Source organism: Zalophus californianus, chromosome 2 (genome assembly GCF_009762305.2).
Source record: "Zalophus californianus isolate mZalCal1 chromosome 2, mZalCal1.pri.v2, whole genome shotgun sequence".
NCBI classification, from domain to species: domain Eukaryota; kingdom Metazoa; phylum Chordata; class Mammalia; order Carnivora; family Otariidae; genus Zalophus; species Zalophus californianus.
The window spans coordinates 30998860-31026554 of NC_045596.1; the positions used below are offsets into that span (position 1 = coordinate 30998860).

The 27695-nt window shown below is 45.8% G+C and overlaps 1 protein-coding gene and 1 long non-coding RNA gene across 2 annotated transcripts; one reads left to right on the plus strand and one right to left on the minus strand.

The window, feature by feature from the left end:
- Nucleotides 1-8320: 8320 nt before the first annotated feature.
- C2H4orf19 (chromosome 2 C4orf19 homolog) lies at nt 8321-25971 on the plus strand. The gene is made up of 3 exons (XM_027599927.2): nt 8321-8370; nt 22475-22528; nt 23534-25971. Exons 2-3 carry the CDS (start codon nt 22497-22499, stop codon nt 24453-24455), a joined length of 954 nt encoding a protein of 317 aa, XP_027455728.2. The 5' UTR covers nt 8321-8370; nt 22475-22496; the 3' UTR covers nt 24456-25971.
- On the minus strand, nt 21058-26572 carry LOC113925285. Its single transcript, XR_003520969.1, has 3 exons — nt 26446-26572; nt 21826-22396; nt 21058-21703 (listed from the first exon to the last, which is right to left on the minus strand). It is a non-coding gene; the product is annotated as an uncharacterized LOC113925285 (long non-coding RNA).
- Nucleotides 26573-27695: the final 1123 nt, after the last annotated feature.

Sequence of the window (27695 nt, forward strand, 5' to 3'; positions counted from 1 at the left end):
AGAGTGATGGATTCTGGGCAGCAGGGTGCTTGCCTGCCTACACGAGAAAGAAAAGGCCCAGAAGCTGGAGGACCAGAAGCACCATAATAATAGCTACTGTGATTGATTGCTTACCTGCGCCCATTTAAAGTGTGTCATCCATAAGATATCAGCTCTTAAGATTTCTTAAAATACAGATACTTAAGGAATCACAAATAGTGGAGTCTCTACAAGAGGTGAGAGGTGACCCCCACCCCCAAGAATGTCCCTTAATATAACTGCTCAGAAATCTGTCCCTAATATTTACTTTTGCATTATACTTAATGGTGAACATACAACCTGGTTTTTCTAGAACTATAGGATCAGATCAAGGTCTCTCAGACATTGAAAGAAGCCTGGATTACTTTTTTGTTATTTTGGAGGCTCTCAATATATTAAAGTACTAAAATAATGACAAAACAGGGTTAGAAAAATTAATATTTTAAATGCTAACATGTACAAATGTGCGATATTGTACACATGCATAGAGGTGATAGAATTTTCCTATTAAGATAAAGTATTAGTTCATAAGGAGCTACAGATGATCTGTTATGGAAAAATGAGACTGAAGTTCAAAGCTGTGTGATGAATATTGTCTTCTTTCAATCCTGTCAATAGTAGTTCGGGGCATGTACTTGGAGATACTTGTCAAGAGTCTATATCTGAGGCCCTTCATGAATGGGAAGCCCACGTAAATTGGCCTCCTATATCCCATATTCCCTGCCTACGTCCACAATACTAGGCTTGGTTGCGTTCATCCCGTCATGTGAAAGACTCCAAGGTGTCAATGAAGAAAACTTAAACTCTAAATCTTTGCCTCACCATGTGCCGGTTGTGAAACCTTACGTGAGTTAGTTAAGTTTGCTATTCATAAAATGGAGCTCATAGTACCTATTTCGTAGACTTGCTGGGAAGAAAATGAGGTAGTGAGTGTATCGTATCAAACACGTAATGGATGCTCAAGTGTCGGCATCATTACCTCCGCGTGCACGTGCGCACAGACACAGACTTGCACGCATCAGATCCATCCTGAGCCCCAAGTCTGGGTTTTGAAAATCCGTTGTTTTCAAACACTGCCTGCCAGGGCCCATGGAAGAGTGTTGTGGCCACCACTGCCCTGAGCTCCCATTCACGCAGGAACTGACAGCACTAGGCTGAGGTGATGTGGCCCCAGGGCTCTGTCTCCCTCCAGCCTCCCCTGTTCCCTTCACCTGCCCTTCGTAAATGAACATGTGTGAGACGGTTTGCACATCTGAGACAAATCTCTTATGCCACAAATGTGAGAAAATTGAGACAGAATAGGACTTTATAAATAGCAAACATAATCTCCAAAGGGCATTGGCGCGCCTACCTACAGATTTACAGGAGGGCTGTTAGCCATTCTGGGGCCCCTGCAGCTAAGAGAGCCATACCCTTCCTGCCTCCTTGGGGAAGAGCTTGTGTGCAGAGAAGGAAGAGATTAACTTAGTAGGAGTTAGACTCCTGGGGTGTGTTATATGCAGCGTCTTTAACTGTTGGGGAAAGGAGGATTTCTGCCTGGGACAGGTCATTGCTGGGCTGATTTTTCTTGCTCTTTTCCTGGACTTCTGAATCTGAATAGTAGTGATGCCCTGTGGAGCCAGCATTTCCTGGTTCTTGATGGAGACACAGTTTCCTGGCTGGCCTCTAACCGCTGGGTCCTATGGGGTCATCTTTGCTTCGGATCAGAAGACAATTTTAAAAAGGAAAGGCAAGGAAAATCAAAATCATCTCACACATTATAATTATGTCACGCTTAAAGTCAGCACTGTAGACTTTAAACTTGGAAACTGCAAGGAGGGTGACTTTACCAAAAATGGAAAGTTCCAGAAATGTTAAGTGTTGGAGAAGAATGTTTAATTAACTGGCTGATGGTCGCTCTCGGAATGATTTGCACCATTTAAAACAATCATTATGGACCTTATGTGTTGTCATGAGAAAGGCTAGAAACAAAATGTTCAGTGAAAACAGGGCGTGAAGTTATTTATATATTGTGTAAAATCAGTCTGTAAATGGATATAAACTAAAATCCTGGGGGAGAAAATGAACACGTAACACAGGGTTAGGTTGCTATGATTATTGCTGACATTTTTTTGCACTCTTCCCAAATTTTGTGTACTTATATGTCTGTATCATTATATCTATTTTTATATATGTACATTATATGAATATGTATACATACAAAAGTACATCTCATTTTTTAATGAAAAACTTCTTAAAGGATTTGGAAGGACTGGAGATATTTGTGAGCAGAACAGATGCAAAAGAAAAAAAAGTTTTTATACTTAAAAATAGTACTTAGAATTTGTACCAAGGACTAAGCTTTAAAATCCATCAATAGATGAGTTAATTTTACACCGTATACTGTGATGATTGTGCTTTACTGAGGTAACTCGGATCTTTTTTCTGTAGAGATTCTAGATACAAATCATGGTTTTGGAGTGGGGTTTTTTTTGCTTTTTTGTTTGGGGGCGGTTTTTTATTGTTTTTGTTTTCGTTTTTTTGGTTTTTTGGTTTTGGTTTAAATGACATTCCTCTTTGATCACTGCTTCACACAAGGAAAAGATATTTCCTTGTGCGAAGTCCTGGTTAACTTCTCATAACCTCAGACAACAAAGGGCCCCTGTGTGAGGACGCAGAGATTCCTCTGGAACACAGGGAAGGCCCCCAGCTGAATTGCATCCAAGGAAGATGTTGCAAAGCTTTCAAAGCTTGTTCGAAGAAAGGAGCCCAACTGGAGATCTTTTCTTTCTATTCGTATATTGGCCCTGCCTGGGGGTGGGGGTAGGGAAAACCCTTAAAAGAAAACCTGAAAACAGACCTGAATGCACTTACAAATTACCAGGAAAAGTTAATTCTTGCAACTGGTGGTGCCAACTCAGGCTTATCATATTTGGAGTTTAACTCCACTTGGAAAGCAACTTTGTTTTTCTCCTCATGGTAGTTAAAGAAGGTAGCAGGGATGGACTGCCCACCACGTAGTAAAAACTCTGAGCAAAGACCTGTCTGCGGCTAGGAGACGGGCCGGCTCAACTCACCTCAGCTACCTCTACCCGCCACCTCTGCTCTGGGCCCACCAGTAAGTCCAACACGCTGCCCCCGCTTGTTCCCGTGAACTGAAGGTCTCATCAGGTGGGGCCCTTAACATGGCAGTCCGTCCCTCCCCACGGAAGTGCGGCCCATCCCTGGTGGGTTTATGTCCCACCGTGCTGTCTTTCCAACACCCACAAGCCTTCGCTTCCAGCCCCCTTCCTCACATCCGTCCACTCTCCTAGGCCTTGGGAGGATTTTTAGAAGGACATACAGTACATGCCACTGGGTCTGGTATGTCCTGGGCTTTTGATAAATGTCAGTACCCTTCCTCCTTCTTCTCTTTGCCTTGCTTCGAACAGAAATTCCCCTTCCTGTTATAGGTACTTCCTTCCTGGTCGGTGATCGATCCTTTAACAAAAGCCAGGAAACAGGGTAGTGATGCGATGAAATGAAGAGAGCCAGCCCTCTCCTCCAATGTGGGGCCCCTCCTCAGCGGCCTGCTTATTGCCTGTTGGAGATTAAGACCAGTGAGAAGAATGGAGGCTGCCATCTTTGTGTTTCTGCCACCCGCTTATTGTGATCCATGCTTTCGTTATGCTCCTCGCATCGAAAAAAGCAAAGGCCCAGAGGGGTTGAGAGATGTGCTCGAGGCCCCCGATCTAACAAGTAGTGGTGCCAAAATTCGAACTTGGGAGTTTCTGCATTCTCCAGAACTTTTCCCTCCTTCTGCCAAGCAAAAGTGTTTTCGCAAAGACTCACAGGCTGGTCACCAGCGGCATTCGCTCCCAACATCTGTGTGTGGTCAAACAGGGTCAGGACCTGCAAGAGACACCCTTTACTAGCTCCCCAAGTGGCTCCAGGTGCAAACTAAACTTCTAACAGAGTAAAAATTCCTTTCCATGTTCAGATAACGTAGCTGGTTAAATATCAAGCTCTGCAAAGCTTTATTTACTAATAGACCCATGGAATGTGATCCCTTCAGGGGTTTAATGTACTTGAGAACACTGTAAAAAATCACCATTTAAGAACCTCTAGATCAGCACCATCCAGTAGAACTTTCTGCCATGAAGAACACGTTTTATGTCTACATTGCCCAATATAGTAGCTTTTGAGCACTTGAAACATGGCTGGCTGGTGTAACCAAGGAGTTGAACTTTTATGTAATGTATTTAATTTTAAGTAATTTAAGTAGCCACATGTGGCCAGTAGTTACCATATTGGACACACAGTTCTAGAATATTCTGAAACTTTGATTGCTGGTCCCTACATTTTCATAATACTTTGCCTATAAGCTCTAGCATATCAGTGGGTCATAATTACTTATGTTTTGCCCACCTCACTAGGTCATAAGCTTTATGTCTTATTCAGTTTGCTGTGATCATCTACTAGCACATGACCTGGCCCACAGTACTAGATGTTGAATAATTAATATAAGTTAAGTAAATGGATATGACTCGACTTCCTCAAAAGCATCATTTTTACTGCTTGCTACCAGTTTACCCTTTCTTGAGATTTTGCTCTTATGACTAGACTGATTCCCACATCTTTAAATGAAGCCCAGACTGCCCACTTGTGAGCACATTTTTCTTTCTTCCAAGGAAAACCCTCTTTTTTCTGAAAGTCACTTTTTTAGCTGATTATTTGGGTTATTTGCCTCTGTTTCTCTAAATGAATGCTTCTCTTACCATGTCTTGGTTTTCTTTTCTGGTTTAGACATTATCTTCCATTATGGAAGTTGATTCAGCTTCCATCCCGTACCCCACATAAGACATGTTCCCAACCCCCACTGTGTACCTCCTCCAGTTTTAGTTTGGTGAATATCTAGTATCCGTTAGAACTCTGTAAATGCTGTTCACAGCCAACCCAGGTAGAGAATTACAATTCCCTTCCACGTAGCTTTTTCTCTGGGGTCACAAATGGCTCATTTTTTCATTTGTTGAGTATTCTGCATACTTCACTGATTCAACCCCCAAAATTCTTTTCTTATTGTAAGTAAAGGGGATCCTTAAGTGATTCTATTGATTTCCTCTCTCAAAAGAAAACCGCCCGGAGCCTTGTTGCCTTGTCCAGTCTGAACAAGCTGTCCTTGTGGCTGTGTCCACTGCTGGCATTCGGGGGTCTCAGCCACCATCATCCTTGGGGACACGTTTGTCCCTCTCCTGTTTCCTATATCCCTTGCCTTCCCCTCTTGGTTTACTCCTTCATGTGTTTGTTACATTTTTCAATAGCTTTGTTTCCAGAAGGGGACAGAGTGTGAATGGTAAATTTTTTGAGACCTTTCATATCTGAAAACCCTCTCAATTGGTCATTTGGCCTGGTTTAGAATGGGGTGTGTGTGTGTGTTTGAGGAGTCTAAAACCATTCTGATCCCCAACTCTTTAAATATGATCTGGTTTTCTCTTTCTTAGAAGCCTGTATAGGATTCCAGTTCTGAAATATCACAATGGTGTGTCTTGGTGTTGAGTCTGTTTTTATTGATTGTGGTGGGCACTTGGTGAGTGCTTTCATCGAGAAACTCCTTCAGTTATGTGACGTTTTCTCAAATGACTTTGTTGATGAATTCCTCCCCTCCTTTTATTTGTTCTTTCTTTTTGGAGCTCTTATTACTTGGATGTTGGACCTCCTAGACTGGTCCTCTAATTTTCTTTCATCTTTTCTATTTGATTTTCTATGTCTTTATCTGTTTTGCTACTTTATATGAGATTTCCTCATCTTTTTCTTTCAGACTCTTTATTGAAATATTCATCTTTGTTGTCTTATTTTTTTAATATTTATTTGAGAGTGTGGTGGTGGGGGGGAGTGGTACAGGAAAAGGGAGAGAGAGAGAATTTCAAGCAGACTCCCTGCTGAGTGCGGAGCCTGATGTCGATGTCGAGGGGCTCAATCTCACCACCTTGAGATCATGACCTGAGCCAAAGTCAAGAGTCGGACGCTTAACCGACTGAGCCACCCAGGCGCCCCTGTTGTCTTGTTTTAATTTCCAATTTAGTTTTCTTCTCCCTACTTTTCATTTTAAGTGTTTTTTGTTGGTTCGTTGGTTGGTTGGGTGCTTTCCGTCTGTCTTTCCTGTTCAAGACTTTCCTCAAATGTCTGGAGGACAGCTGGAGGGTGCGTGCCAACATTCCCAGAGCCAAGGAGGGGAGCAGACTGAGGCTCTCAGGGCTGCATGTGCATACGTTCACTTAACCCAGTTTTGGATTCAGCACCCCTGCCCGCTGCTGTGTGTTCTCTACTATGTTCCTAGTCCAGAAGCCCTGCCTTACCCTTTCCAGACACTAAACTTACATTCTTTGGGGCACCTACGTGACTCAGTCGGTTAGGCGTCTGCCTTCGGCTCAGGTCATGATCCTGGAGTCAAGCCCCGCACAGGGCTCCCTGCTCAGCAAGGAGCCTGCTTCTCCCTCTCCCTCTGCCTTCTGCTCCCCCTGCTTGTGCGCTCGCTCACGCGCTCTCTCTCTCTCTGTCAAATAAATAAAATATTTTTAAAAAAAATTTTTTAAATAAAAATAAACAAACAAACTAGCTTACATTCTTTGGATGAGATAGAGAGCGGCAACCACCCCAAAAGCTGGGCGGGCGGAAAGAGATTTAGGAACCTGACTGCTTCTTACACACCTTCCAAATCGTGCTGATTGTGGCCCTACCCCTTTGTCCCTACAGTCTACTGCCACATCCCGTTGGCTTCCTACGGTGCACTTAGCACATGGCAAGTCTGCCCACCACATGGCAAGTTCCAGGTTCTCTAAACACCAAGCAATCCAGAATATTCCCTGTCTTGCACATAGGGCTGTCATTTTATAGGGCACACAACATGGTGTCCCATTCACTGCAGTTTCCTCGTGCCTGGCACACAGTAGGAATTCAATGATTTGTTCTCTAAATAATATTCCACTCTTTCCTGTCTCCTCTCTGTCACGTTCCCGCTATCTGAAAGGCCCTCCCACCTCATCTCACCATCGTTATGTTTCCATTTACCACGGTTGCTCTCAAATTTCAGTGAATGCCTGCTTCAGGGCTGCTGGCCCCAGCTATCCAAGTCTGCTGGCCTTTTGTTTGTGTACCTCTGATGGCATTATTCGTACCCTGCATAACGTTTTAGTGATTTGTAAACTCTCGTCTCCTTGCCCTCCACAACCAGATGGCTAGCTCCCTGAGAGCTTGCCTTTCTCGTGTCTTCCTTACCAAGTGATGTTTGAGTTGAATTATGAACACTGTGGTAAAAACTAAGAATAATAGAATCATGGGGCGCCTGGGTGGCTCAGTCGTTAAGCGTCTGCCTTCGGCTCAGGTCATGATCCCGGGGTCCTGGGATCGAGCCCCGCATCGGTGCCCTGCTCAGTGGGGAGTCTGCCTCTTCCTCTGCCCCTCCCCCGTTTGTGTTCTCTCTCTCTCAAAAAAAATAAATAAAATCTTAAAAAAAAAAGAATAATAGAATCATGTGACATTTGGGCAATGTATTCCATTTTAACAAATTATTAAACACTAGGAAATAATACTGAGTGAAAACACATTGCTGACAAGAAAATGAAAATGAATTACCAAAAGTATATAACCATTCTGATATTGCGTGACAAATTCGAGGCAGAATTAATGATCTCAAGAAGTGATTTACTTGGGAATGGGCTAAGAGCATTTCTTGAAAAAGTTGTGTCTATGTATAAGTGAATTATTCTAATAATCACAGAAGCTGGTAAAAATCTGAAGATTCGCTTTATTTTCTCAAATCTTACATATTATTAGTTTCACTAAGCAAAGCTATTTTTAAATTATGTATTTTATTAAAATATTGTACATGTAGTCATTGAAACTTTGATATATCTCCAGGAAGCAAATTCCTTGAATTATTTTTCTGTTTAGTTGAAACTTCACCCAGCAGAGATGTGTTGTCATGTGATGTTTATTAAATAACAACTGTAGTTTTCCATTATTGAACAACTCCAGCATGCCCAGCACGTGATAGACTGCTTCCATGTTGTGCCATTTAAATTTCACTACAACGTTATTTTATAAAAGAAAACCCTGAAATTTGGGTGGATTGTTCATTGATTTCTGGTTGTCAGCAGCTAGGGCTGCAGACCCAGACCTGGCCGGTTTCAAGACACTTGTCTTTCTGGGCCAGGAACTCCTTTCCTCCACATCGCTGCCTAGCAACCCCTCAGGGCATGCTGTCTACTGTCACTGTCAAGATGCAACTTGGCTGGGAACAGGAGGCAACTTGGAGACTCAATTTGCAACTCTTTTATTGTTGCAGGAAGAGAAGTTAAACTTGGAGAGAAACCTAATGGACAATCTCCACAGCAGGTAAGCAATTTTCTTTTCTTCTTTATGCTTTGGGAAAAGCAGTCTTTCCATTTTCCATTAAATTTTCTATTACTCGGTTTCTCACTACAGTTTTTATTGCCCGAAACATTAAAGCCAGTAAACTGAGCAATCCCTGAAGTCTTATCTCTTTCTGGCTTCATTCAGGTTTGAGTAGAATTTCGTTATTTCCTTTTTACTCGTGTTGTTTTGGGATACAATTCTAGAACATGTGAGATGAGCATGACCCAACTAAGTCTTCACACTGAAAGATTTACACTATGAGGAACTGAAACAAGATGGCGGAATATCATCGCCTTGTTTGAGCTTAGCTAGAAACATGCACATCAGACAACTCAAACGTTTTGCCACTCGGCCCATGTCCACAAGTGTCTGCAAAAGCACAGTGAGTATTCATTTGGGGATTGCAAATAAATTTTAGCAGGTTAGATGAATTAAAACAAATATGGAATCCACAAATAATGGGGATCAATTAGACCCATAAAGCAAGTAGATTAACACCAGGTACCTAGGAAGCTCTCTGTAAGTTTGATATTTTTATCATCATCATCATCATCATTATTAAATGTTATTAAATATCCTAAGGGCATTGGGCACCTTTGAAAAGTTTTATGGGCAGGGAGAGTGATAGGATTAAGATCTATGTCCTGAAAAGACCGCGTGACTTCTGTATGGCCAGCGTATCGGGTGGATGTAGGTGACAGGAGGATAATGTTATGGGCAGAGCAGTAGCCGTGCACATGGAGAGAAGATGGTGGGTCTAAGAGAGACAGTGTAAGAGGCAGCATTCCTGCCTTCATGTTGCTTTCCCCCTGGAATGTGGTGCAGAACTCCACCAGCACCATTATCTGCTCACCTTTGCCCACAAGCCTTTCTTAATCTTCCCAAGATTACTCAGGTGCTCCTTATGTAACACTGGGTGACGCATTTCAGTCTGTTAACACTAGACTAGTCATCTGCTTGTATGTTTTTTTTTTTTTAAAGATTTTATTTATTTGACAGAGGGAGATAACGATAGCAGGAACACAAGCAGGGGGAGTGGGAGAGGGAGAAGCAGGCTCCCCAGCGAGCAGGGAGCCCGATGCGGGCTCGATCCCAGGACCCTGAGATCATGACCTGAGCGCTCAGCCAACTGAGCCACTCAGGCGCCCCAAGCTTGTATGTTAGTTATACGTTTTTCCTTTGCTAGACTGTAAAATTCTTTCCAGATCCCTGAGATTGAATTCAGGACTTGGCACGTAATAGGTGCTCAGAAAATATATGTTGCATGAATGGGGTGGTGAGCCCTTTAACAAACGGCAGAGATCTTCTGTCTCTTTGTGTCCTAAGAACTAGCAGAGTGTGCTGCCCCCAGTTAGGTGCTGAGGGTTAACTGAGGCCTTGGAACCATGTTCAATCTCTTCAAGTGCACAGACTGTTTTTACTACACTTCAAAGAAACCTTGGTGATTCAATTCTTTATATGGAGAGGTCACCTTAAATACGGGACCATCTGTTTTTTCTTGTCCTCTGACCAGTTCATGCTTCCAGCCTTGAGTCCGGAGCACATTTATAAAATGAGGTGACTGAGTGGGATGTTCTCTAAGATTCTTTGCTGTTTGGGCACTCTAAGATACTGGGACTTACACAGAGCTAGTTGATTGCAAGCATCTAGCCTTGAGCTGTGCTTGCTTTTAAAGCTGTCATTATCTGTAGAAGTACAAGACTGGCCATACCCTATAAACTTCAGTCCACATCGCCTCCTCTAAGGCTTCCTCGTCATTTCCAAACCTTAGCTTTTTCTAAATGCTTCACCTTTCTTCCGGACTTCTCCCCACTCCCAAATAAAGCTATTTCCCAAATAGGAGGCATACTGTGTGTTGGAGATGCGCCCTGATTCCCATGCAGTTCCAGGGAGGATTCGGTCAGAACATCACTCAGAAATTCTAGTCAGTGTGTAAACACGAATAGCAGCCTGTAGTTCAAGAATCTTCTCAAAGACAGTGACCGTGAACATGAGAGCAGTCAACATTTAAGAACCTCCTGCTTGCCAGACACACTCTGCCAGGCCCATCACCATGTTTCAATCATGTGATTTTTTTTTTTAAAGATTTTATTTATTAGAGTGCAAGAGAGAGAATATGAGCAGGGGGAGGGGCAGAAGGAGAGGGAGAGGCAGACTCGGAGGCTCAACCCTGAGATCATGACCTGAGCTGAAGGCAGACGCTTAGCCAACTGAGCCACCCCGGTGCCCCTAAATCACATGATCTTAATAGGGACGCTGCGAGATTATGTCTTACTGTGTTCCCCCATCTGATGGCTGGCAAACTCAGAAGTTAAATGGCTCACTGGAGATCACCCGGCTTTGAACAGGCCAATCCAAATTTTGACTCCAGAGCCCATTCCCATAATTGCATCACTAAACTGTCTTCTGCATACTGGATTTTCAGGTTCTTCTTCCTCTTCTCTTAGACCCCCTTTATGATTTTATACATGTTCTTTGACCGGTCCTTCTGGTAATGTGGCCAGAAAAATGAAAGCAACCATGTGCTAATGCCAAGGGCATCTCTTATGTTTCTAAGCAGATACCCTACTAAAGAAGGGTGATGATGACCTTCCTATGCAGCTTGAACCAAAGTCAGTAGATGGGCCCAGCAAACTGAGTCGAGATGAGTTTTGTCCAATGATACCATTACCATGGTGGTCAAAAGTATGCCAGAAAGGGGTCAGTCCCCTGATCGCACATGAGAAAGAGAACTGCACGTGTTAAATGAAAACACATCATCTTCACTTCAGATTTTTAAAATCTTCTCGAATAAACTATACTTCTATTATCTGAAGATGCTCCAAAATGCACTTGTTCAAATTCTTGGAAAGTAAAAGCCATTCAGAAGGTCATGGTCTCCTCCCCCCAACTCCACCCCCCGACCCCCCGCCGCCCATCTTCAGTAGGGTTTGAGTCTTGGTGCCATGGTGATTATTCCTGAATAGCACACTTGGTTTTGTTTTCAATGGCATGGTCTACTGGCTCATCAGCCAACAAGATTCTACCCAAGGAGCAGTATTTGGGAAAAACATCTACTTCCACATCATTGATGAAAATCTGTTATTTTCAATGAGATTATGTAGATACTAGTTGAGAGCTATATATGGTCCCAGTCACTTTCTCCTCAGAGCTGTCTGTGATAATCTGCATTGAGTTCCTCAACATATACTTCAAAAGCACTTTGATAAGCACGGGTATATCTGGATTACCACCGCTGAGAGTTTTAGATATTTGTCTTAAGCTATTGACTTGGAGCCTCCCTGAAGCCTTTAGGGTCATATTACAAATCAGCTTCCTGACACTATATCGATGATGGGGAATGGGTCAATACAGCCTGGTGCCTATACTAATAATAGGGAACAACTTCCTTATTTTACCAGCCGTAAAGAACATCTGTAAGCTTATTTATTAATCACCATCACCCACACCCATCAATGACGTTGAGTATTTTCGTGAGATTACTAAAAATAGCATGAAGGTCCTTATGCCCCGATTCCTTCTCCAATGGCAGTTTTAGAATACCCCTATATAGATATAGGAGGGCTTAAGAGCTTGGGAAGGGAAGATAGGAGACTTGTAAGGAAGTTACACTGTACAGGAAACAGACTGATATGTGGTGAGAAAGGGAAGAGAACTTGATGGAGATGATGGAGGGGCTTAAGTCCCCTCCCCAACCACCACTGACATCCCCCACGGCCCGCCCTGTGTCAGATGTGCAGCAAGCAACAACATGAACGTTCAAGAATACCAGTTTTTGAGAGTCCAATACTGTTGCTGTATACTCTTTAGTAGCGTAGCGAGAAAGCCTTTGACCAGGATACTGTTTGTATTGGGCTCAGAAACACGAACCTGTCCTTTCAAACAGAGGGAAATTAGAGTCAGCGGGTTATGCAGATATTGGCAGAACTGGGAAACCAACCGGTGAGGCAGCACAGAGGTGGTCAAGGCAGGAAGACAGGAGCACCGCAGGGGGCAGGGGGGGGCACAGAACTGGATGCTGGGGCAGCAGCTGGAGCCGTGGAGGGCTGTGAGGGAGGTATGGCCAGTGCCAGGATGGACAGCATACTGTCCAAGCAGCAAGAGAGAGAGAAGGGGAGAAGTACATCTGCTCCAAAGAGAAGCCTACTCTTAGGAATGTGCACTCCAGAGAATAAAGGCAGAGCCACTCAAACTTCTCCCCTACAACAGTTCCCACCAAGGGTACGGCTGACCCCAAGCTACTAACAGACTTGAAATTCCTGTATGCCTTCTGTTTTAAGTCCAATAATTCATGCAGATTTTTGCCTTTTGAGACACACAATATTCTGAATTTATTTTTAAGTAAAAATAATGAGCTTCTTCCCCCCAAACGTTCAGATTGATCCACGTGTTATTTTGTGGCTTATCTTCACTCCCTAGTTCATGGCCACATACCCTCATCCAGAAGATGGGTCCCCAAAACCAGCTCACGCATGGGCTAGCCCGCAGGGTCAGGGGGGAACACAGGGATGGCCACGGGGAGGGGCAGCCACATGGACAGCCCAGCATCATCATATCTAACTTGGGGGGAAGGAACTGTAACTCCATACTCCACAGGCTCCTTCCTCCCCGGCCACTTCCACAGAATTATTGTCCAGACGTACAGGTGGGGGAGGGAGCAACCCAGACTCTCCGATTTGGGGATCTGATGAGCAGTCACTGTGTCAACAGTGGTCTCTATAGGATTGTGGGAGCCTTTTGACCCCACCATGATGTGGCCAGATTACAGAATAAACCTCCTCGTGCAGGGCCAGAGCTGGAGGAGGCCCTGCCATATGGTGGTGCCACAGCCACCGGGACTTAAAGGTGACACTCCACTATCTGAAATATTCACCACATCACCTACTCCCTAACTTTGCCACAGGGCAAAGCACCTACACTATTTATGCCCTAAACCTTGTCTCAGAGGCCTTTCCCAACCCGGCCCTCCCTCCAGTGTAGATTAAACAGCCGCTGTGTACTGCCATCTGGTGGTCACAGAAGCAAGCACACCTGTAAAATTCTGTCTGAGCCCCAATTAAGAGGATCCAGTTAGTTCCCTTTTGCAGAAGCTACTGGATCCCCAACTGCTGTTTGTTGTGTAACCCAATGGACTCAGAAACCAACAGAAGCTACCAAGACAGAGGCTGGGAAATGTTAATAATAATGAAAATTAGAACAACAGCATTAATAATAGCTATACTGTATCACTAACTTATATCCATTTACTTATCTATAAAACAAGTGGTTCACGCCTTAAAGGATTGTTGCAAAGTTAAAATGAATGAGTACATGAAGGTTCCTAGGACAGGGGCGCCTGGGTGGCTCAGTCAGTTGGGTGTCTGCCTTTGGCTCGGGTCATGATCCCAGTGTCCTGGGATCGAACCCACATTGGACTCCCTGCTCAGCTGGGAGTCTGCTTCTCCCTTTCCCTCTGCCCTTCTCCCTGCTCATGCTCTCTCTCTCTCTCTCTCTCTCTGAAATAAATAAAATAAAATAAGTTCCTAAAACATTACTTGATGCATAGTAAACACTGAAACGTTAACTACCTAAGTATTAATAAGAACTGGCAGTATGCCAGACACTATAGTAAATGCCTTACAAACTTCTAGCCATTTAATTTTCAAAACAATCCTGGCAAGCTGGAACACTTTCATTCCCATGTTGCAGATTTGTCCGCTGAAGCTTGAAGAAGCTGAGAAATTTGCCTCCAGGTCACAGAGCTAGTAAGTGTTGGAGGGAGAATTGAAACTGGCAACTTGGCACCTAGATTGCTCCTTCATCTACCAGGCTGAAATGCCTGTGTGCTGTGATGAGTCTTCCCAAACGTTTATCTAAAGCCCATCCCACCCCACACATATACCCCGCCGCCACCACCACCACACACACATTCAAGACGAGACGTTCTCTCAGGGAGTACCCGGACGCCATTGTTTCCCCAGACCCTGGTCCAGTGCCTGGTACATGCTAGGGGTTCTTTGGAGAGCCGTGGAATCAGCGGGGACACCGTGTAATGGCTGTGGCCATTCACGAAACATCTGTCTTAAGGACAGCTCACCAACGACCACATCAGAAAAGAAAAAATGGTGTCAGATTTTGAGTAGAAGGAAGGGCCATAAAAATGTTTTTAAGATCCATCAGAGAGATTGCGATTTGCCAGTCTCGGGACCACAAGGAGAGAAAAATGGAGTGACGTTCTTGCTGTTGGAAAAGTCTTGTTTTTCCACATTTAACACAGACACCAAGGATCCTGTGGCCGCAGCAGCGGTGAAGTTACGGGACCAGGACCTGGCTTGTTCCTCCCAGTTCATGCAATGGAAGCACTGCAGGAGCAGTGTAGACACCCTCCTTGGGTGAACATCCTGGCAAGGACAGCCTTGGGAAAGACCAAGGAGGCAGCCCTTTAAATAATATGATTTGAGTGGACCCCAGCGCAGCCTTTCATCAAGAAATACCGATTTCAACCCTGACATTTCATCCTCAGAGACTGACTGATTTCCTTGGCTCCTGAGAACTCAACCTCCAGCTCAAAGCCCACGCCTCCCCCTCCCCCATTCTCCAGTGGAGACAGGTCCAGCAGCGCACCTCCTCCAGCCTCACAGGGTGGTCCCCGAGATCTGAGCCCTCACCCCTCCCAGGGGCTTTGCTGTTACATGCTCTCTCTGCCCCGGGGACTCCCTGGAAAGAGGCTGAGGAGACCTCTGCCAAAGAGCCGCACGCATGAGAGAATGAGCCAGAAAACTCGGGGCCTGAGGGAGGACAAGGAGGGGAAGCTTTTTGTATTTGGTCAGGATCTTGCGCTGGGGCGAGTGTGGAGCCGGGACCCAAACACACCTCAGCGGTATGGCCATGGTGTAGTTTACAAGCCGTTGCGAGAAACCTCGCCTGCGCCAGCGTCCTACTGGTGTCTGCCTTGCCTCAGTATTCAAGGGGACAGGCGTGTGTAAACCAGGTGGAGGAGGGGGTCATGAGGGAAGTCCCCCTTTCTTCACTGAGTCACCTTTTTAGGTTATCAGATTTGGAGGAGAGCTTTGAGGTCATGGACTCCTTTTGCAACTAAAGAAACTGAGGAATCGAGAGACCACAGAGTTTCCCACGTCTGCACCTGGTGAGGGAGCTGTTGCTAATGTGTAACTTGGCCGGGCTGGTTCCCCCCAGACACGGTATAACACTTCGAGTTTGAGGCACAAAACTGCCCCCTGATAATTAGGACTGTCATTTCGACCGTTGTTCTTCCCAAAATATTTCATAAAACACAAGTTTTGTTGGTTGTTAAGTCTTTTATGGGGGGAAAATTCTGTGGTCAAATAATTTGGGTAAATACCGATGTCAGCCAAGTGAAAGAGTTTTTTCATAATCACGAATGTGTTCATCTTTAATCTTTTTTTTTCTTAAGATTTTAGAGGAGAAGCGGGCTCCCCGCTGAACAGGAAGCCCAATGTGGGGCTCGATCCCAGGACCCTGGGATCATGATCTGAGCCGAAGGCAGACGCTTAACGACTGAGCCACCCAGGCGCCCTTCATCTTTAACCTTTAATCGCTACTGTTCCCAAACCTATCTGACCATGGACCCCTTTCTGAGGGGAAAAACCTACAAACACATCTCTGCACATAAATATCCCATCAAACCCAGTTCTGGGTGATGCTAACACGTATCGTAGCACATCAACTATTGAAGATTTTATTTATTGATTTGAGAGAGAGAGAATCTCAAGCAGACTCCACACTGAAGGCAGAGCCCAACTCAAGGTTTGATCTCACAACCCTGAGATCATGACCTGAGCCGAAACCAAGAGCCGGAAGCTTAACGGACTGAGCGGCCCATGTGCCCTGCACATCAACTATTGAGAATGCATAAAATAGACGGTGATAATAAAGGTCCTCATATAGTCTTTCAGGTTCTCCAAAATCACCCAAGCTTAGCCTCTTAAGGAGAAAAGGAAACACACCAAGAGTTTTCAAAAGCTGTCCAGAAAGGAGGAAATGGATTGAGTGGTCTTAGAATTTAGCTTCTTGTCCCTTTACTGTTGTGAATTCAGCACAGTCAGTGAAGTTGGGCAGGCCATCTCGGATCTGTCCTATAAAGCACCTAGCAATTTCTTCAGCACCTGGCAATTATCATCCTTCATTCCTCTTGAGCCCAGGAGCTCAGTACCCAGAAACGACTCACTAAATATTTGTCAACTTCACCTGCTGCCCAGGTTACATGAAATCCCAGCTGTTTTGCAAACACCGGCGAGTTGGTGTTTCAAAAAAAACGGAGCTGGAAATTTAAGCGTTTTATTTTGTGTCTCTCTCCCAAGCATTCCAGCTTCAATCAACTCAGACCGCTTCCCCGCTGCAGTCTCTACGGCTCAAGGGCTAGAACCCTGGGCGCCGAACGCCCTTGACCCGGGGAACGGCCCGAGGGAGGGTTTGCTGCACCCAGTCCCACCCATCTCTCTCTGCTCCTGCGCCTGGCTCTTTGTTTTGGGCCACTGGGTAGTGCAATCACAGGAAGAGGCAGGCCCTCTGTCGGAATAACCTAGAAAATCTCCTCCTCGTCCTTAATTCACTCACAGCTCTCACTCGCCCAGCATGCCTTCGGTTGAATAGCAAGTGCAAAGGGCCCCGTATGAGCTGGATGCTGCCGTGAGTTAGGCGCTGCCTGCGAGGAGCTTGGGATAGAAGAGGAAGCAGACTGCGGAGGACACCAAAGCACTCGTCCCCTCGAAGACGGCAGCGGAGGACAGGAACCGTAGTTTCTTGGCCTGTGGTGCTCCGGTGCCTGGGACTGGCTATTGAGGAAAGGTCTTCAGGATGTGCTCAGAATAACTAAATCCAGAAAAAATCGGTGGGCTTGGGGAGCTCCCTTCCAAAACCCTTTCCCCGCTGCTTCCTTAGCGGGAGTACCTTACTATCAGCGGTTTCCTGTCGGTGGTCGGTCCTAGTCCAGAGATACACAGAACAAGAGCTGACGTTAGGTTGGTGCCTTCTTTTTTTTTAATTTCCCACTTTTTTTTTCTTTTAACTTTTCATTTTGACATTACATCAGGTTTACTGAAAAGCTGTCAGAAAAGTACAAAAACCTTCGTATACCCTCCACTCACAGTCCCCCAAAGTTAACATTTACCACATTTGCTTTATCCTCTCTCTCTCTGCACACGCACAGACGCGCACACAAATTTTTTTCTAAGTCATTTTAATAAATTACAGATACCATGCCCTTTCCTCCTTAATACTTCCCTGGGCGTTTCCTAAGAACAAGGTGGTTCTCTTATATACCCCAGTGCATTGATCAAAATCAGGCAATTAACATTGACTTAATACGGTTACCTAATCTATAGGCCTTACTCAGATTTCAACAATTGTGTCAATAATGACCTTTTAGCAAAAAGCGCATGCATTTCATTTGGCCATCGTAGCTCCTTAGTCTTCTTTACTCCGGAATGGCTCCTCAAGTCTGTCTGTGTTTTTCGCACTAGTACTTTTTTTTTTTTTCCAAGAGTACAGGCCATCTGTTTTGCAGGATACCCCTCCATTTGGGCTTCACAGATGTTGCTTCACTCTTCCACCCAGGTTACATTCTTTTGGCAGGAACACCGGACAAGTGATGCTGAGTTCTCCGTGCATCCCATCGGGGGCACCTGGAGCCGGGTAGTCTCATCGGGTGCAGGCAGTGTTCCCTTTGGTTATCGGATGCAGGTGCTACGTGCCAGATTTCTCCACTGCCCAGATACTGTTGGAGCCTTAAGCATGTGCCGGGAAGATGCTTGGAGGCTAACCATTCTGTTCTCCTCAGACTCTTGCCCACTAGTGTCAGCATCCATTGACGATTCTTGCTTGAATCAGTTACTGTTATGATGGTGATTGTTCTGGTCCCGTGATTCCTCGTGTGTGTGCATGTGCGTGTGTGTGCGTATGTGCGTGTGTGTGCGTGTGCGTGCGTGTGTGTGTGTGTGTGTGTGTGTGTGTGTTAGCTGGCTTTCGACCTGTAAGGCAGAACTTTCCCTTTTTAAATTTCTATCAGTGTGGATTCACAGGTCCTCGTTTTATGCAGTGGGTTATAATCCTTTGTATCAGTAGCATATATTCTGATGCTCTAATTGTTCCAGATTTGGCCAGTAGAACCTTCACAAGCTGGCTGGTTCCCGTCCTTTGCGTCTGTCACCCTTTAGGACCATCACTATTCAAAGGCAGCCCTTGGCAACTGGGTTGAGCCTTTTCCTGTTACCTCTTGACTTGCGGATGAATACTCAGCATCTCTGCCTGGTTAGAAAACGGACTCTCCGTGGTCTTCCCATCTTCCCCCACCCCCACCACGACCCCCCTCCCTCATGGAACAGGATTTTCCAGCAAGGAGACTTGACTAATAACTGACGGAGCGTTAGCATGTCCATCCTCAAACACAGGACTGTTTAACTTCAACACAAAACACGGGGCAGAGTCAACCCCCAACACAGGACTCCGGGAGTGGCCGGCCAATCGCCTGCGGTGGGTGGACATCCCATCCTAATGGTATTTGCTTTTCCCCTGTGCATACCAGCTGATGGTTGCAAAGGATTTGCCCTTTGCTTCTCTGTTGCTTTTTTATATTCCAAAGAGAAAGCAAATTCCGATTCTGCTAAGTAATAAAAGGCCCCTGACAACTGAGTTCTCGCCTTCAAGCTAGCCCTTGTCAAGGGGGGTTGGGGGGGCGGAGAGAAAGCAGGTAGACTGCCCATTTTGAACTCAGTGTTATTTCAAACGAGCATGTATTCTGCCCCCTCCCCCCCGCCCCTCGCACCATTTCCATGTGTCACACCAGGCAAGGAATATTCCCTTTTCGATCCTGGATATGGGAGAGCTCCTTGCTCAAAGCAAGATGTGGGTGTGGCAAGGACATAGAAAAAGAGAAATCATGGATTTGTTACTAGGAATCTTCACAGAAGGAAGGCAATTGTAGACGGGCAGGCAGGGGTTGGGTGTAAATACACTAGTCCCCACCCTTTCCGTCAGCGGTCACACAGCCTTGGATGCAGGAGTTGCCTCAGTGAGGGAAGGAATGCCGCCAGGAGGGAGAGCCCTGGGCAGGTGAGAGAAGGCTGAGCCCTGACCAGGAAGAGGCTGTGTCCACTGGCCGGAGAGGCTCGGAGCATGGCCCTCAGGTAGGAGACTAGGTCCGGAGGAAACCCATGTGGTGTGCCCCGAAGGCCAGCCTTCGGGGGAGAAGCCACTTAGAAACCTGTTCTTAAAAGGGGAAAGCCATCAAAACATCCTTCACCTTCTGTGGCTTCGGAAGAAAAATAGATCCTGTGGTTTTCCTGGAGAAGGAAGGGCACCCCAAAGCCCCAGGTGGCTTGTAAATTCTTAAGAAACAAGGACGCGGTGGCTCTCCAGCTGGCCTCTTCAATCTGAGTGGTGTGCATTTCGGTGCCTGTGGCCCCCAGGCCCCAGACCCAGCCCCAGAGGGTGGGGCCTGCAGCCAGGCCAGGCTTCACCACGGTTGACCTTGGTCAGCCGGAGACCTGATCACCCAAGGTGTGGCTCAAGGCCTGCCCCTTGCTCACCTCCTCCCTTCTTTCCTCTCTCTCCCTTCCCTCTTTCCTTCCTGAAAACCTTCCCCTCCTATACCTCTTGAACTCCCCATCCCCAAATTGACCTCCCTGATATTTTTACAAAGATTAATATTTTACAGTGGCTTCAGTGACATGATGACCCAGTCTGCCCTCTCAAAAACTTCAAAGCCTGGTTTCTCCTTTTTTTTTTCTTTTTTGCCACCTATCCTCCTGACTGATTGTGTTTTTAAACGGAGTCCAAGATAAATAAAAGTACTGCAAGTAGGCAGAGGGGGGCAGTTTTAGAGCAGGGTGGGGGAGGGGGGAGAAGGGGGGGAGCAGGGCTGATGGAGGGGAGGTGCACGTGGTATTTGTTATCTATCCTGTTTGTCCAGCTGATTTGTGAATTATTAGCAGAAAATAGGCATAAGTGGAAGCAGAGGCTGGGAACAAAATTCCAGGTTCTGGAACCGGGGTCATTTAATTGAGAGGGCTTTGAAGAAGGAAATGCTTGTACACACAAACTACTGTAAGCTCCCAATGATCTCTTCCTCCGAGGAACTTTTGTGGCACTTGGGGCTTCTATCTTTCAATCGGTGCCACAGTTGATAGAAATATACCATTTGGCTTATTCCAGAAAGCAAGTATTATTTGGTGTTAATAAATGAGTTTGTTCCTGTGTGTGTTGTGGCAACTAGATTTTATCTTTCTTCGGTGCAAGGCCTCCATCCCCCTTCTTTTTTTTTTTTTAACATGCTGTGTCCAAACAGGTCCGAGTAATAAGTATGTGCTTCTTATGAATGTTAACTCATATAATCTCCAACGATTCCTTATGGTAGACATATCATTAGTCCCATTTACAGATGGAATAGCTGAGGCCTGAAGTCATACAGCCAGTCAGAAGCTGGGCTCCGAACCATATAATCCAAGTAAATCTCCCCAACTCCAATCTATGATCACATCTGCAAAGACTTGGGTTTTGGTTTTTTTTTTTAAAGATTTTATTTATTTATTTGACAGAGAGACACAGCAAGAGAGGGAACACAAGCAGGGGGAGAGGGAGAGGGAGAAGCAGGCTTCCTGCTGAGCAGGGAGCCCAAATGCGGGGCTCGATCCCAAGACCCAGGGATCATGACCTGAGCCAAAGGCAGACACTTAATGACTGAGCCACCCAGGCGCCCCAAGACTTTGGGTTTTTTGTGTGTTGTTGTTGTTTGGTTTTTGGTCATAAGCAGTAACATTCACAAGTTCCAGAGATTGGGATGGGGATATCTTTGGGGGGCCATTTTTCAGCATTCCATAAGAGGTTATTTGTGGATTACATAGGCCCGGTAACCTATCCATCTATAACCTCTTAAAGAGCACCATTCATGGGGCGCCTGGCTGGCTCAGTCGAAGAGCATGTAACTCTTGATCTTGGGGTTGTGAGTTCGAGCCCCACATTGGGTGTAGAGATTACTAAAAAAATAATCTTAAAAAACACAAAACAAAACAAAACAAAAACGAGAGAGCACCGGTCATTTTTCGTGTGGGTAAAGGCTTGTGAAGCAGTTGTGAAGGGCATCCTGGGAATTCAGCCACAACTAAAGACAGAAGAGGGGCCAGGGGAGGCAGCGACACGGCCAACAATGAATGATCTTTCCTTCTTCCTAGAGCGCACATCTTACAGAGACGGAGAGACTGGGGCTGTAGATTCTGTTATCGGCCTGTCTTTTTAAAGGTTGTAGGTTTTAGAAGTTAGTAGGTTTTAGAGGTTCTTTCACATCAGCATTTTGGCTCTTGAGAGGAAAGATCAGAACAACATGATCAGTTCTACATGGAGGGAAGATTTGAGTCAGAGGAAACACGAAACTTGGAAAGGGGCAGGTGGGAGATAAAAGAAGCACAGAGCTGAACCCACCTGCTGCCAGGAGGCCCCAGGGGCCCGTCCTTGAGCTGGAAGAGTGTGGAGCCCTTGGCCCCAAGCCAGGTGTGGCCCAGTCATGGGAAAGGCAGAACAGGTGCAGTTTAGTCCTGGGTAAAGCGTGGCATGATGACTGCAGCTGTAACCTCCTTGGGTGTCTACTGTGGAACACGCAGGTCAGCCGCCGTACCCAGATGTCCTTTAACACTTGAGTAGCTAATCCCCTGGTAAGGAGTCCTCTCTTCTCTCCTACACCTCCCGCTGCAGCACGGTGGCTGCACCCTGGTTGGGTTCCCGCGTCCCCAGTGCAAGGCGATGAGCTAGGAAATGGCACGGATCCTTTTCAATCCCGCCTTTCTCCCCCTTGCATTCTTCAGCCTGTGTTAACTCCTTTGCCGAATGGAGATGACACAGGTACCTCCCAGGGTGGGCGGAAAGGGCCTGGCAGAGACCAGTGTGAGCAGATGTTTGAGAGCTCTGAATTTGCAATTTGGTATAAAGGAAGGGGTTCCCAGGACGCGCGTGTTGTCCTTTTGCCAAAAATTGTGACTCGACGAACTTGGAGTATCTAAGGAAGAGAAAGCAAATGTAATTTCTATTCACGTGTCATTCACTGTGTTCTCTCCTTTTTAACTTTCTTTTCCAGATGGTAACAAAAAATAATCCAGATGGGGTGCAGGTGCTGTAAAATGATACAAAGGTAATGCTGAAAAAATAACTTCTGAGTGGAGGAATCTGGGATTACCATGGGGGCCCTTCTAAAGACCATGCATGGATTTACTGCATTTATCCCTCTTGGGGCATGACCAGCATTGCTAAGAAATTATGAGTTTGGAACTGCTTTGATATCATTTAAGAGGACATATGGCCTAGATTTTTAAACTTGTTTTGCTCACCGCTCAGAGCGCGTTGGGAACGACATAATGCTCTGAGAGCAAATCTGGTTTAGGTTGAATTTCCAGTTCTCCAGAGAGCTTCAGCACAAAGAAAAGCTTGGGTTTCAGGGATGGTGCCTGACAGGGCATCGCTGAAAATAAATCATGCCCATCACATACATGTTTTTAATTTTGTCCAGATTCTATTTCAGAATAATTTGGATCACATGAATAGAATTCTACACAAACTAAAACCTGACTAATTTGCTTCCTTCACAAATAACACTTTTTATTATTCTAGTTCTACATCTGTAGCTATATGGCTGTATCCATTTATTCGTATGTATGTGTGTGTGTATAAGTTCTCTTCCATTGTCATCACAATGTGATGGTAGGCTTTATTCAGAAAACATTTATCATAATAAATATTATAAGTATCATTCATGTTAGTCCAGACTTCATATTTATTGTTTTTAACGACTACACGATATTCCATTAAGGGGATATGCTTAACCACTTAGTCCCCTGTTATTGGGCATTTGTTTTATTTCCCTGTTTGGTTATTTTTAAACTCCATGAATCACTTTGTACTTTACTTTGTTTCTCTCTTGGATCTCTTCTTAGGCTCTATTCCTTTACCCCAACTCTTATCTAATTGGTTTAGACACACATATAGGCTTAACAGAATAATCGCAGAAATTAACAGGAATAGTAGAAGGAGGCAGAGCCTGTAGGAGAAAGTATTAATGACAGAAGCTAGTTATTCATAAAGGTAGTAACGAATAAAGTGTATTAGTGTTTAGCCTGACCCTCATTCTTGTCACCCCCAGCTATCTCTTTGATCCGGTTCAAGTGCCCTCCCCTGGCTATGTCAACGAGGTGAACAGCTGCAAGGTGGATGAAGGTGACGTGGGTAAACTGAAAGGCAAACAGAGCGGCCAAGTCCTCGTGCACAAAAACGAGCTGCAGAGCGAGGGCCTGAAGAGGACGGCCAGCAGAGGCAGAGCCTGTGGCGGGCAGGAGCCCCACTGGCCTCCCCCCGGACCGCCCCCTCAGGGGGACACGGCGGGGGGATACTGTGCGGACAGAGCTGGCAGTGCCATCAACGGCATTGGCCCCGCCCCCCTGCAGCCCACTGGGGATCATGGGCCCCACCGGGGAGACAGGGGCTCCTGCGTCAGGACCGCGCACAGCGTCGCCCCAACTCAACCCTTCCCGGAAGGAGGGGGCCCCGGACAACAGGACAGTGTGCTGCCGGCCTCGCAAGAGACCCAGCTCATCCGAAATGGGGACTCCAGAGCTTCTTCCAGGGCAGAAGGTCCTGCCTTGCGAGTACAAGACCATGACCTCCAGATACCGGCCCCGGATTACCCTCCCTTTCGGGGCTCCACTGTAGACAAAGCTGATCCGGAAGAAAAGCACTGTCTTTCCAAGAGCCAGACTGACGAAGAAGCCCCGGCGGGAATTTCCCCCAGGGTCGGGGAGCACGGTTTGAACATGCCCTTCCCCTTGAAGAGAAGCTGGGATTCGTTAAGCGAGGCCGTGGCAACAGAAGGCCTAAGTGTCTACTTTGAAGCAGAGGATGCTGCTCAGGCCGCGCCCCTGGTCGATTCCAGAACCGGCTGGGAGGATGCACCTGGCTCCGCGGGAGAGCCGGGTAGGGACGCGGAGGATGAGGATGCGGCCGTGGCCGAAGCCCTCGCAGCCTTAGAGGCAGCTACCGCTGGAGAAGACGTGGACGAGGCAGATTAGGGCCCTGAGCAGGTGTCGCTGCGCGCACGTGGGGTGCGCGTGCTCCGTGGTCGGAGCTGGTGCCCCGCAGCCTGTGCCCCCCGCAGCCTTACAGGTTGTTTGCGTCAGCGTCCGCTCTGATGATCGCGGGTGCCCGCGCCAGGTCGCTTGCTGTTAAGTATGGACAGCACCACTGTGTGGACGGGCGATCACTCAGGGCGCCAGAATAAAAATCAGAGTGCAGGTGCCCACAGCGCATGCGGGAATCAAACAGCCTACTCGTCGACCCACAGATCTCCCTCCAGAACATCTGGGACAGATGTTCTTGAGAATGCTCTGAAATCCCAGCGCTTAATCCCCACCACCCCCACCACCAAGGGCACAGAATCACGGAACATTCTGTTTGTAAATTCGTTGTCTTGCTTTTGAGAGCCAGACATTGTACCCAACCTGGAAAAAGTAGCTACCCCCACTGAAAGTGCCTAGTGTGTCCCCAGAGCATGGCTTGCCTTCAGGGACAGTCACCCAGGGAACTAATCACTAACCACTTGTTTGACATGGAGTTAAACTCAGCAGGCTTCAGGATGGAGCAGAAGCCACCAGTAAGCAAATGGTTAGTCATTAGCTGTGATATTAAGACACCTTGACCTTAACTTTTTTACATTATTACTTTTTAATCTCCTTTGGGACTGGGGAGGCTGGCCAAAATAATTCTGAAAACTGCTTGTGTTGTATTTGAGTTTTAAGTTCATGAGATTGGGAAGAGCGAAGAGATAGATGTTTTACGCCACCTAATGTCGATTCTGATTAAAATATAACAACATATGTGTCTGTCTGTCGTAACTCAAAGGTAGTTCTCATTTCCCAGACTGAGTGTCAGTAAGCCTTGATGTTTCTCTCCATTTCGAGGGCTGCACTACTGAGTTACAGGTGAGGAGAACCAGTCCGTTCACTGAGAATGGCTTTGGCTGTTTGTCCCTGCCGTTCAAACTCATGACACCACATGCTCCGATCTTACCTAAGGATGAGCCACAGCCCTCTCTGGATGCCAGCCTTCTGGTTTATAAAAGCAAGAACTGCCATCTGACATGACTCAGTGGAGAATGTAGAGGATGGTCAAGTCTCTCTGGAAAACTATGAACATGGGAGATGCTCTCATATGGCATTTCATAACACAGGCTCTGAAACCTGGCTGACCTTGGTTTGATTTCCAGCTTTGCCACACGACCTCAGGCAAATAAGTTTTCCCTTCTACTTGCCCATCCGTTAAGTGAGAATAATAGTATGTATTTGTAAAGATTGAATGAGATTATGCAGGTATTTATCACAGTGCCTGGCACACAGTAGGCACGCAACCAAATGCTAAGTCTTACCATTTGTTAAAAATAAATCCTTGAAGAATGGTTTTATGTCCTCACGACTGAAAACTCTAATACTGTCAATGTCATCACTGCACTCTGGTGATCATTTAAATAAAAAGGTGATTTCTGAGCTTCCCGGCATCTTTAAGGATGGCGCCCTTACAAATGCTTACCAGACATAACATTACCCTGGGTTTGTTTGGTGACATGCCAGCTCTACATACAAGGTCACACCAAGCACTGAAAATACAAGCTGTTGTCATTGTTAATTGCATAATCGGTGGATTTGCTATTGTACTTAGTACACGGAATGCTTCCTCTTTGAGAGTGGTCCCTTCAAGAGTTTCCCAAAGTGTATCTGTTGGGATTAGGTTCAGCCCGTGTGATAAATGGCTTATGTAAAAATAGAGATGTATTTAGAAGAAGTCCGGAGTTAGTAGTCCAGGGTGATAAGAGTTCCATCCTATCAGCTACCTGTGCTCCTATCATCTTGGCTTCCTTCTCAAGATTACTGTGTATTCCAATCATGACATTTGCTTTCCATGCAGGGAAAAGAAGGAAGGGATCTCCCTCCCTTCCATTTATACCTTCTTGGTCAATATCTAGTCATGTGGTCACATTTAGATGCAAGAAAGACTAAGAAAACTTACCTTTCTGTCTGGATTTTCCAGTCGAATTCAGGATTCACTTACCAAGAAGAGGGAGAATAGACATTGAGTGTTGAGGTGGTCACCTTGCTGTGTCTGGTACGCCAGGGCCTCAGAAACGCAAGAGCCTGGGAGAGAGCCAGTTTGCAAGAGGTTGAAAGATTGTATTCACATTTGGTGTAACAGAAAGGGATTGAACTTTCCCTCTAGTGGAAGGAGGACTGGACAACTACAAGGTGTCCTGACCTCCCATGGCTGTCTACAACAGAAGGATGAAAGAAGAAAATTCAGACAGAAAACGGGTAAGGTAAGGTGAGGAATTAATGCAGACAGGTCTCCTTGCCTTGCACGTGTACATAATTTCCCATTTTGAGACTGCTCTGGATACTTCATGTTAACAGTTCTCCTAAGCTTTAAAGATTCTTTTTGTGCAAATAACTGCTTCAGAAAGGTTAGCAGATGACCAAGATTTTCGAGTGTTTTCTTGTTTGTTTTTTAAGCTGTCATGACGCCTTTTGTCTACCCCCATATCCAGGCTCTACCAAAGGATGTCCAGATCTTCAGGTTGAAAAGAAATTTCAGATTTTAGCTTTATCCACCAGGTTGTCTAGCAACTGACTAAGCATCCTACTCTGTGGAGTGTCTTTCTATAGTCTAGTGCCACCCCGTATCAGAAAAGTAATGATTGGCAATAGTGAATTTTTAAAATTTCCTGGACAACTTGAAAGCACAGATGCACTCTGAATGGAAGGCACTGGCTTTGATTAGGAGGGGACATCCTGGTCTTTCATGGTCTAAGCAAATTGTGTCATGTGGCTATTTACCACATTAAATCTTGATTTTGATATAAAATTATTTCTATATTGTATGCGTGTGTATGTGCATATGTACACATTTTTTCCTGGGGCAAGCTGAACCATCATGTAAATAGAAAAGTAAATATTTTTCTCTGGTTTCCAAGGCAGATAGTAGCAAATTGTTGTAACTGTCAAACCAGATGTTTAAAGGCACAAAGAGAATTTGAGGCTGCTTATTAGCACACGCCCATTTTGTCCATACTTAGTAACTGCTGGCCAGTCACTGTTTCTCCCTTTCTGCTTCACTCTGCCTCTGACCCAAAGGATCAGACTGTCTCTTCCTGGGTCTTCCATCAGTATTTCCAAGCAGGAGGCCCTCGGAAGAATGAAGGGGGCACAGAATCAAGCATGTGAGCAAAGATCTGATTTCCTTCGTTTTGTCTCTGTGAGGTCACA

What these genes read in the sequence shown, in the direction of transcription:
- C2H4orf19 (XM_027599927.2), top strand. Translation starts at nt 22,497, where the DNA reads ATGGGGTGCAGGTGCTGTAAAATGATACAAAG. An exon ending in TGCTGTAAAATGATACAAAG is followed by an intron (nt 22,529 to 23,533) that starts GTAATGCTGAAA and finishes TGTCACCCCCAG; the next exon opens with CTATCTCTTTGATCCGGTTC.